At 32.6% G+C, this 11,868-nt stretch overlaps 2 protein-coding genes across 2 annotated transcripts; one reads left to right on the top strand and one right to left on the bottom strand.

The window, feature by feature from the left end:
* Positions 1 to 235: 235 nt before the first annotated feature.
* LOC145595923 (thermospermine synthase ACAULIS5-like) lies at positions 236 to 4,290 on the top strand. The gene is made up of 10 exons (XM_081652354.1): positions 236 to 454; positions 1,158 to 1,224; positions 1,520 to 1,614; positions 2,371 to 2,473; positions 2,833 to 2,921; positions 3,070 to 3,226; positions 3,352 to 3,427; positions 3,525 to 3,583; positions 3,674 to 3,810; positions 3,935 to 4,290. The coding sequence occupies exons 1-10, from the start codon at positions 306 to 308 to the stop codon at positions 4,014 to 4,016; spliced, it is 1,014 nt and encodes a 337-aa protein (XP_081508480.1). The 5' UTR covers positions 236 to 305; the 3' UTR covers positions 4,017 to 4,290.
* Positions 4,291 to 4,763: 473 nt separating this feature from the next.
* LOC145595922 (mechanosensitive ion channel protein 10-like) lies at positions 4,764 to 9,557 on the bottom strand. Its single transcript, XM_081652353.1, has 5 exons — positions 8,215 to 9,557; positions 7,972 to 8,092; positions 7,183 to 7,476; positions 6,886 to 7,088; positions 4,764 to 5,538 (listed from the first exon to the last, which is right to left on the bottom strand). The coding sequence occupies exons 1-5, from the start codon at positions 9,555 to 9,557 to the stop codon at positions 5,283 to 5,285; spliced, it is 2,217 nt and encodes a 738-aa protein (XP_081508479.1). The 3' UTR covers positions 4,764 to 5,282.
* Between the last annotated feature and the right edge of the window lie 2,311 nt (positions 9,558 to 11,868).

Below are 11,868 nucleotides of genomic sequence, written 5' to 3'. Positions count from 1 at the left end.
TGTATGTGACCTGTAATATTTCTTTTTCTTCTATATCCTGAAAAAAGGCTTAAAGTTATGAAGTGTGGTAATGAGTGACATCATAATTCTATCCAATGGAATCAAGAAACATTAATCCTTCTAATCCATCTTGATTATAATTATATTTTCCAATTTTTTTATAAAAATTTATTGGTTGCTTTTTTTCCATCTATAAATACCCACTTTGTGTCTTCTCATTTTCACACAACTTAAAACAACTAAACTTATCCATTTCTTTCTCTCTCTAAAGTGTTTTACTTTCTCTCTCTTAGCTACTTAAGAAAATGGGCACCGAGGCTATTTCGATCATCAATTCAAGTTCTCTATCATCCGTTTTTGATAAACCTAACAATTGTCTCAATCAAGAAAAGAATGAGTTTTGGTATGAGGAAGAAATTGATGATGACCTCAAATGGTCCTTTGCTTTGAATAGGTTTGTTATAATCTCTTATCCTTCTTAATTAATTACGGTAATCTAACCACATTTTTACCAAAATTTTAATATGTGTGATTTTTTTAATGACGAAAAAGTTTATTAATCAATTACGGTAAAATTCAAAAGAGTATATCTAACTCAGATCATCAGTGGTGTAAACACCATGCCGCCTAATCGTACAGTCTTTGTTAACAAGAAGTGATGCATGGGTAGCATGTAGCAATGTAGCATGTATGGTGCTAAGAGGCCAAAAAAATATTTTGTAGAGAGAAAAAAAAAAAAAAAAAAAAAATCTTGGTAGAGAAATTTCATGCTTGAGAGTTGTAATAAGTAAAGAAATCTATCATTTGCTATCATGTATGTATCATAAAATAGTTGCATGTCAATTCGTAAAATGTTTGAGAGAATGGTATGGAGCTACGTAAAAGGTTTACATTGGAATTTTAATTTTTTTTTTTTATTTATTTTTATTTTTTTTAATTTTTTTTTTTTTTGGAAATGGATATGCCGTACCTATACAATACAATAGTTATTTTTTTTATTTGGAAAATGATCATCATATACCGAAAAATTTAGAGGAAGAATCAAATAATTTAACATGCATGTTGAAATTAAAATTTCATTGATAAAATTAATGATTTATGATTCTTGATTTTCGCAAGTGATTTTGTATGAATGATTTGTTATTCTTGTCTCTCAGCGTGCTGCAAAAAGCGACTAGCGAATTCCAGGACATTGTGCTACTCGACACAAAGAAATTTGGGAAGGTTTGTACTTTGTACATCTCTAATCAAATTAAAAACCACATTAAATTTAATATATCGTCGAATCAATAATCTATTAATTTACGTTCGTCTAGACATAATTTGATCTAATAGATTAGGTAATTTTTACAATTTTATTAAGATAAATGATCTCAACGTGATAGAATTGGTTACGGACCATGCATAATATTTTTTTTCATTAGCATATATACTTTTTAATTTATTAGTGTATTCATTTTGTTTAATGCCACTAGTATGTAATAATCTTGATTTTTTTGGTATGTGAATATTTGTATAGGTATTGGTGCTTGATGGAAAGATGCAAAGCGCTGAGGCTGATGAATTTATTTACCATGAATGCTTAATTCACCCTGCCCTCCTTTGTCATGCAAAGTGAGTTCAAATTCTAATACTCAATTAAATTGTATTTACTCACGAACAATGTTAATTTAAAATATTAGTTTTGTGACTTATATGGTAAAAATTACTTTAATTCATTTGATAATATTATTTCTTTGCAATTAAGAATCACCATAGAATCAATAATTCAATAGCATAGTCAATGTTACACATATTTATGACAATTATGAGTCATCAGACACCTAATATCAAGAAATATAACAACTTTTTTTTTTTTTTTTTATAAATAAGGTAACATATTAAGAGTAACGATTAATTTCAATTTGGACACATGTCGAGTAAATAATTTGTACAACTCAGGACAATGGTGGTAAATTATAGAATTAATTAAGGTTATTACGAGTAACAATTATATATATCATTAATCACCTAAAACTAACCCATAAAAATAAAATCAAAGAACTCAATAGTTGGTCATAGTTGTGGTTGGTAGAAATCAACTATGCTTGATGATAACATAAAACTTTAGACACAGTAATAATAATGTGGCATTTTGTCGCCTGTCTCATTCGCATATATGAATAAGCTCATAAGCTATAACTTGCATGCGCGCAATTATTTACATGAATAATGTATTTGAGTAATATACTGATTATGTGGGCGTTCAATTTAAATACAATATAGCGATAATGCGTGTCATGATATCATTGGTTTCGATTTATTAGTGAGTATGATTATGCATGTTTAATTAATTAATGACAATGTTTTGTGGATTAATGATGATAACAGCCCCAAAACTATGTTCATAATGGGTGGTGGTGAAGGTTCCGCTGCTAGAGAAGCCTTTAAGCACAAGTCCATTGAGAAAGTGGTCATGTGTGACATTGATAAGGTAAAATATATTGTCTTTTTTATTAAGAAAAATTATTATGCAAATAAATATATATCTTGTAATCTTTATTTAGGGAAAAATATAGTCATGCATTAACTACATTTGGATAATCAACCTATAGTATAAATTCAAATTTGACCATGTAAAAATTCAAATTTGACCACATATTAACGGTACATATATACGTGATTACACTACGTTGGGACTAAACTTTCGTTATATATCTTGATTATAGAACTTGTAAAATGAGTTTGATATTGATGTTTAACGCGGCCAAAAAAAAAAAAAGGGTCAAATTAACAAGAATTGACTAGTGGATTCAATTCACAAGCATAACGTGCTAAATTTCTTAAATGCAGGAAGTGGTGGACTTCTGTTTTAAACACTTAACTATCAACCAAGAAGCCTTCAACAATAGCAAGCTTGAGCTTATGATCAATGACGCAAAGTAAGTTTTGAGACAATCGATAAGAAAAGTAAAAAAATATTTAAAACTCATTTTATCTGACCGTTTAATAAGTCTAATTTTTTATGTCCAACCAAATGAGCGCATTTAACTCTACTCGAAACTGAATGTACATTGTTATTATTTGTAGGGCTGAATTGGAGGGACGGAAAGAGAAATTTGATATAATTGTAGGAGATTTGGCTGATCCAGTTGAGGGAGGACCTTGTTACCAACTCTACACCAAATCTTTCTATGAGAATATTCTCAAACCTAGGCTTACTGAAAATGGCATCTTTATCACTCAGGTTTCATTATTACTCTATATTTTCACTCAAATTTATTATATTATCATAGAATTTATGTCACATGAAAATTAAATGCTTGATTAATAATTTCACACTAATTAATCCATCTAAAATTTTTGGTGTAGGCTGGGCCTGCTGGAATTTACACCCACAAGGAGGTCTTCTCTTCCATCTATAACACCATCAAACAAGTCTTCAAATGTAAGTTCGACTAGGGCTAGTATATCAATACTTCCTCCGTGTTTTATTAGTTGTTTTATTTTGAATAAATTTCAACCTCTTTGTTTTTGTTGCGTAGATGTTGTACCATTCACTGCTCATGTGCCATCGTATGCTGATACCTGGGGATGGGTTATGGTATGGACTATATAATTATTACTTCGTATAATTTTTTGTGAATAAAGTTTATATGAATGCATATATCAACTAATTAGTATCTCTAATTAGGCCTCGGATCATCCCATTCTTCTCGATGCTAAGGACCTTGATAAGAAGATCCAAGACCGAATTGATGGAGAGTTGCTCTACCTCAATGGGACTGCCATGCTTTCCTCAACCTCCCTTAACAAAACCTTATCTCAATCGTAAGTTAACCATTCTATACTTTCCCTTGGCTTGATATCATGTAGTAAAATGATATGGTCTCGAGAGTCGAGGATATTGCATACTAATTTTAATTGTGTTTTCATCTTCCCTCAAATTGGGCAGGTTGAAGCAAGAAACTCATATCTATACTGAAGAGAGTGCAAGGTTTATACATGGTCATGGGCTGATAATTAATCGTCTGTAAGGACAATTGGAGCAGCAAATCCAGCATCAACTGAAATGAAGGGCATGTTGTTGAATATAAATTAATAGTAGTAGCTTCAGAGACCTAAATAAAATTTATATATATAAGTAGGGTTTCTCATAGTAGAAGAAAGAGGTTTTAATCTGTTGATGTTGTAGAAACTATATTAGTAGTGCAATTAAAAAGAAAAAAAAAAATTAAACTTGTCTTCAACTTTATTTTATGAAATGAAAAAAGGTATTCCTCCAAAATTCTATCTCAGCAGTTAACCCTAGCTCATTCATTACTTTCTCAAGCTCATTCTAATTTGGCAGCATCATGATTTCACACTTTAAAGAACAACACTTAAACAAAATGTTTTAGTCATCATCCACTATGGATGCAGCATATTTGACTAGCTCTCCGACTTCTAGATGTGAAGTCAGGGTTCGAATCTTACCAAGCTCATTGTAGGAGGGATTTTCCTAAGATCACCCCCTTCTCTCCAAGCTTGAGAATCGAAAAATCTGTTACTTTGTGCAACTAGTGCAAGGAGTTTATAGTAGTATTATAGTCATATTGGCTGTCTTAGTTAGGTAAAGATGTCCTGCAGCAAAGAATAATAAATCTTCCATCCAATAAAAAGAACTATCATGCTCCTTTGGTGTACCATAAGCATAAACTCTACAATTCAAAATTTGTTTATAGCTATAAACAAAGTGCCATAAGGCAACCAGCTTTCTCAAACAAACAACAGAGCTTCTCCGGCAAAAATCATCATTCATCAGGCATCCATGAAGCTTAGTCCTGGCTTAAAGCCAGTAATATTACAACTTTATATATACATATAAATTGCCAAGTAGCCTGTTCGGCAGAATTATATACGGTTGTAAACTACAAATGATAATGAAGTTGTACATGTTATTGCAAGAAAGGCTCATGGTAATGTGGCTATAGCCCAAGTACAACTTTTGTCAATAAATTTTCATTACCACTTATTATAATCTTCTATAGGCAGTAATAAGTGGTAATACAAATTTATGAAGCATAATAGACTTCCTCACAAAATTCCATATATTTTCTAATATTACAACCTACCAAACAAGTCGTAACAAACATGTGGATTTGTAGTGTCACAAGCCAAAAATAAGAAAATATGAGTAAATTTTATTTTGATGCCTGATATAGTAGCAAACAAAATTACTTTTTTGCACAAAAAATCTAAGTAAGCTGGACAAAGAGATGACTTACTAGCAACTGCACATAGGCAAATGAACTCTTCCACTATCAGCCAATATAATTTTGAGCCATTTTGGTAAGATGAATCTCCTGAGGAAGTAGTTGGTAAGAAATTTCGAGGTCATCAAATATGCTCTTCATTTGCAAGACAAATTCAGATCTCCGCCTGTTCCTCTCAACAATGTCTTGATAGTTCATAGTATGATTGAATACGAGAACCATTTTTATCTTGTTTACGTTCTCGATCTCTTTAACAACCAAAATGTGCTCTGGGTGCCACAAGTGGGAAGCTTGATCCACATACCTGCAAGAGAAGAAAAGTTTTAGGGAATTTATCGATGGTGTCAAACTTCCAATGTCAGGAAATAATAATCATGTATACAGAGTACTAATATTGAATTTTCATGAGAACCCCATCTGGAATAAGTAGCGGGAGATATGGTGATATGCGTACTAATATAACAAGGGGCTTTTATTGAGATCATGCTTTCATGATGAACTATTATACTAGTAAATATTTTCCATAGAAATTTCAATAGGAAAGGAAAATATGTTTAGTAGATAAGTAAACTGTAAAAGATTAGGCCAAAAAAAGCTTCATGTATAATCTCAATATAAGCCAAAATAATAAGCATACAAAACTTCTAGCTATTAGCCTTTTACTTATGGTTCTTAGACTGGTCTTAGTTCCAGTTTCAGCAGTTATCAATAGCGGTCAAAATATTCAGCTATCTTAAATGGCTGAACATCTAATGCAAAAGTCGAGGGAAAAGGTTAACCCTCGACCATCATAGATAGAACATAGAACTGTTTATGAAGTTCACTCTTTGCCATTTCAGGATACTATGAAGTAACAAGTCCTGCAGCTGTGACAGAGCAGCAAGAGCCTAGCAGAAAAACAGTAACAGCCACTACACCGGAGATCAAGAGCAAAGAAAGATGACAGAACAAGTTATAACACCACATGTGCCCAATCCTTCCCCATAAAGAAAGATTTCTAACTCATATGATACATATAATCTCATCTAACACCAACACAAGAATTAGCAGCATGCTTCAATCAGCTGACCAACAATCTATTCTTACCTTCCTCTCTAACTTTTTTTTAATATACTTGTTTTTTTCCAACACCAACAAATTTCACTCAATCAGATTCCAGTTTATTATACTCCTCACCCCCAAAAGAATCTAAAAGAGAAGCCTAACGAAACCTCAGAGCTAAAGAGTATAGTAAACCAAACCTTCCCACATTACTTCCTTTTACTAATTGTTTGTCTTGTATCCATTACCATACTTCAAGATCAACTTCTGGTGGTGGCTTTGCAATATATGCAGTATAGAGCACACCTATCTTTGGATTTTCTTAGTACATTTAACGTACTAATAATGTGAATTTGGCTGCTCAGTTCTCATAACTAAACTTTCTACCATCTATTAATCTTTTGAAAACAGTTAGGAGATATATAATACAGCAGATTAGCATGGAGTAGGTAACAAGAGATATCTAGAGATCCTATGACAACAGTCACAACACCAACACCAACACCACCACCACCAACTGACACGTTGGCTAAAGAAACTAAGACAAATCTAACACCTGAACCATCAAAACAATTGATAATGCTGAGGTAGTTGACATATGCTAACTTACTTCTTTATTCGATCTTTTAGCTCCGCAATCTTTGGCAGCGGTGTTTTATAATCTATTCCAAACTCCATAGTATCTGCCTGATCTGGACTCCTGTAATAATTACCAATGGGTTTAGTAGCTAACACTGCATTTGGATAGTAGACCTTTTCCTTGTCCAATTTCAAGAATACTGTTGTTAAGATATTCATCTCTTCCACAATCATCTGTTAAAACATCAAGAAATTGTGTTGTAAAGACCCAAAAAACAAAAAAATGAACTCAAAATTTCACAGGAAGCATCACAGCAGGATATATTACCAGTTTTCCATCAACGACACAGCGATCACCAACATCAAATGGATGCATAACAAAAACAAATATAATTGCTTCAAAAACAGTCTTACAACTGTTTCCAAAAACAAAAACTGCCACCAGAAGTTGAGAAGATAAGAAGAGAAGCATTTTAGACGTCAGAACTTCTGTCATAAGAAGCCAAAGCACTAGGATTATAATAATCAGGATTCCACTCAGTAATTTATTGAGGTCATCCACAGCAGTTTTATTGTCATTTAAAGCATGTTTGAGTGCCTGCCGATCTTTGAAGACTTGTACCTGCAAATGCAAAAAATAAAGATAAGGAAATTGAATGTGCTTCCTGAATAAGTTTCAGTGACAAATTCAGCAAGCATTTAATTCATGAAATCTAATTCAACAAAATAATTAAAACGTAAATACAAGACATCTTCAGTTAACATATTCCAACGTGGATATGGACAATTGACACTTTATTTTGTACCAAAAACATAGAATATTTCATAAAATAGCCGGATCTGACAATTAGACACATACTCGTGAATCACAACACAAGTAATAGAATTAGGAAACAAAGTTGTTCACAAAATCGAAATAAACCACATTTTTCAAGCCTTAAAAGTAACAAATGTAATCATCTCAAGCAGGATACAAACACTAAGAATATGAATTACATCAGCAGTATGGTACGTAATTACGCACATATGCTACGCTATTTTGAATAAACCAAAATAGGATAAGCACTTCAATTAGGCCATATGAATGTATGATTACCAACTGAGTTAGCATCCTTACCACCCACTTAGAAAAAGATTTCCAATCAATCTGTTTGTTTTCATTGACTTCGAATAATGGAAAAATAAGTTCCACCTCTTCCCAAATCATGAACCTGTGGAGGTCAGCTCCATCAATGTAGCTGAGAAGACAGATGTAAACAGGTTGATTAGAGAAAATCACATGAAAATCGTGATTATTAAATTAATTCACAAGAAAAGACACATTCAGAACCACAATTGAGATTAACACAAATCATCTTACAGTTGATTGATATCTTGCATATCACTAAGTAAATGGAGTCCATTCTTTTCATTACCAATCACATTGTAGAATATCCTAACAGCAGTTGTTATAGCCTCCTCCTCACAAGTAATTTCATCATCATCCAATTTAACCCCTCCTTCAACTACGTTTTGGTTGAGAATACCAGACATAGTCGATAAACCTGAATTAGATACCACATCAACCAACAACTGCATAGTCCAAGAAGGCACTTTCTCCTTCTTCATTTGGTGAAGCTTTTCCCAATCAACCACTTTATTCTCCTTGTGACTTCCGATGTGTTCCATAAAACTTACCCGAGATTCGTGACTGTCCTCCCTACTAAGTTTACGGGCCAGCTCAACCACGGGTTTCCCCGAGAGAGTTTGGAGCACATAATGATGAAACACAGCTTCCTGAATCCTATTGAAAAACCTATTCAAATGAAAAGAAGATGCTAATATCTTTATCAATGTAGTCTTAACCAACCACAAAAATGACCCAATTAGCCACGATGCTAAAGTATAAGTAATGAAATCGAGTTTTCTCTTGGTTTTCGCTGTCATTTTCGGGGCGGAGTCGGAATCATGCTTAAACAACACAACCCAAGTGATAAGAACCAAACCAATCCAAATAAACACCACAACATTAGTCTGCAACCCATGAGTAAAGTACACCACATTCTTCTTCAATAAAAACTTCCATTCAATCAAAAACACAATGCAATGCACAACCCATCTAGTTATCAACGCACCAGAAAATATAGCCATTAATAGTGTAAACCATTTCCAAACCTCTAATCCCCAAAAAAATTTACCCTTAAAACGCTCAACTTTTAAGCTACAAATCAAACAAGCCAAAATCATCAAGAAAACAATCAACTCAAGTAATAATTTTATCGTCATTCGCCAATTATTTCTAACACTTAGCTGAGCAGTTACCCTCTCATATATTTCTCTCTCATCTGGCCCTTCCTTCTCCTTCTCCTTCTCCTTTCCTTTTGACCTTCCAGAAGCTTCTGCAGCCCTAGGTGTGCTCACCCGAGGTGTGCTCCCTGAAAAGGGTGAGTGGTTCGAAAATCGAGGCGTTGCGGCTAAATTTTGCAAGGTTTGTGTGTCAAGAGGAACTGAGGGCCCCCCAAATCTGGATTCTTTCTTGAAAGTATTTCTTCTTCTAATGAGGGGTTTATTTGGGCTTGAGCAAAATGTGGAATTTTCTGTAGATTGAGAGGAATAATTTGTGGGTTTTTCTTCAAATTCATTGTTTTGCAAACCCTTTTGGGGAGATTTCTCAAGTTTTAGAGGTGGGATAGGAATTGAAACTTCTTCCGGCTTTGCCGCCATTGATGAAGCTTTTCAAAAGCTTAGCTTTGTTAGCATGTTTTTTTAGCTCAGAATCTAAGGATTTGTTTGGGAGGGAGATGAGTTTGAATTATTTGAAAGGAAGATTGATTGAAGGTGACTTTGGTGGAAGAAAAACAGAGGAAGCAATCACAAAACAGAGCAAGTATTGTAGTTTAATGAAATTTTTTATTTTTATTTATTTTGATGTATTTAGAAATGTTTGTTATTTTGTTTTCGTGCATCGTAACAACAACAATTATTAAAAAAATAGTCTCTATCATTGAAATATGTATGCTTACATTATTCAGAAATTATTTAAATGGCTCAATGGCCGGAGTTTGACTTAAGCGGGCTGCTATGTTAAAATAAACATTAATTCTCCTTTCGTTTCATTTTGTAAAGTACATTTGTATACATCCAATTTTCGTTTAAAATATCAATCAACCCTAATGTCCCTAAACTGATTAATACTCTAGAATAGTCCCTGATAGCTAAATGAAGTATAATAGCAAAATAACTAGACTGGTCATTGATAACTGATGTTAACTTGCAAAATAACTCAAGGTCACGTTCATTCGTTCAAACACTCGGAATTTTTTCTAAAATAAGGAAATATTCTTAGTCTCTTAGAAAATAAAATCTAACTCATACATCGTATGATTTCATTCCTATTTCAGCAACTACTATAATAATGCCAAATCTTAATCTCAAACTATCTTAAGCCAACTTCATTGTCATACAAATCATTCAAGATATGCAAATTTATTCCGAGAACAGAATGTAGCTCAAAAGCATAAACTAACAGCTTAACTAAAAACTAGGGAGTAGTTATCCCTCAAGATTTAGCTTGTCAATGATTCATTGATCATATGGAGATATCTCTGCCCAGCTAGATCAAAGATTCATTGTTAATGCCAGCTAAATTAGCCATCATAGGACATGACAATTAGTCATTTGAGTCATATTGATTGATTGATGAGTTATTCGTTTCAGGCTATTCATTCGGGTGATGAGTTATTTGTTCGGGCTATTCAGGTTACCGAAACAATCAAGTCATCTTTGAGTCTACTGTTAATTAACTTGACATTAAGTGATATGATTCTTAACCATTAGAAAGACGATTATTCGTGTTTCTAACCTAATAAAGGATCAATATAACTCTACTTAAATCACCCCAACACCACTTTCTATACTCCCTCGGCTCATTTTACTTGCCCCATTTAAACCAAAACTCTCACAAAACTTGATCAAACCCGACAAGTAAAACAAAATTCAGGAGTAATATCTTCTTTATTTAAAACTACTAGTCAACGAGAAAGGACCCATCAATTAAATAATCTATCATTTCATTTTCATATGATTGCTACTTCACATTATTTTAATTTCTTTGTGCTTAGTAACAGGCTTACAGCCAAACAACTAAACAAACAAGTACAAAAAATAATTACTTTGACCTTGGAGTTGCAAATCAATTTGTGACCCAGTTTAAGTGTTTGATGAAGAGAATTTTTAAGAGATCATTAGCTAATCAACTCAGCAGATTACCTTAATTAAAGTACAATTAGAGGTTTCAGAATCGTTAATTAAGTACAATTAAATATTAATGACAACAAATCAACAACCCATCAAAAAACAAATATAATTATTTCAAGAAGCAGCATCAAAGGGTAATAATTTAAGATAAAAGATTGAAAATTTAAGAAAATCATACCTTAATCAAGTCTTAAATCATTTGCATCGATGATAACCTTGGAAAATTTTGAGTTTTAATTCTTGTGAAAAAGTTAAAATTCAACTCTCTAACAAGAAATAAAACAAAAAATTCAGGATAAACCATAAATAATCGTAATTACTGTTGATTTGTATTGCATTTAAGGGAATTTTCATGGACATTGTTGGTAGAAATTTAGGCGAAACTAAAAAATTGAAGGAGAGAGAAAAAGTACCGAAAGCAAATTGGGATAATCTGAGATCAATTCATGTCATGTGCCACAATTCACAAGGCCCACAAATTTTGGGTTACCCAATCTTTATAATGGGCCAATTTCATAATATGTGGAGTTGGCACACAATTTTGCATTAGACAATTTTATTCCATAACTTAATCCAGTTCACTTTACCTTATTTTTGCTGAACAAAAATTATTTTACTGAAATAGGATTATTGTTGTTAAACTTAAATTATTTTTACTTAACTTTGTGTCAATTATTTTCACAACTTAGGCCATGTCGTATTGAATATACTTATTTCAATTTTGAACAATGTCTTGTTTATACATAGTATCTTATTACTTGGTCATGTTTGGTAATTA

The sequence above is a fragment of the Chenopodium album genome, chromosome 19, assembly GCF_948465745.1.
Source record: "Chenopodium album chromosome 19, dcCheAlbu1.1, whole genome shotgun sequence".
In the NCBI taxonomy this organism is placed as follows: Eukaryota; Viridiplantae; Streptophyta; class Magnoliopsida; order Caryophyllales; family Amaranthaceae; genus Chenopodium; species Chenopodium album.
The sequence above is the reverse complement of the archived record's forward strand: the minus strand, read 5'-3'. Positions and strand labels throughout refer to the sequence as shown.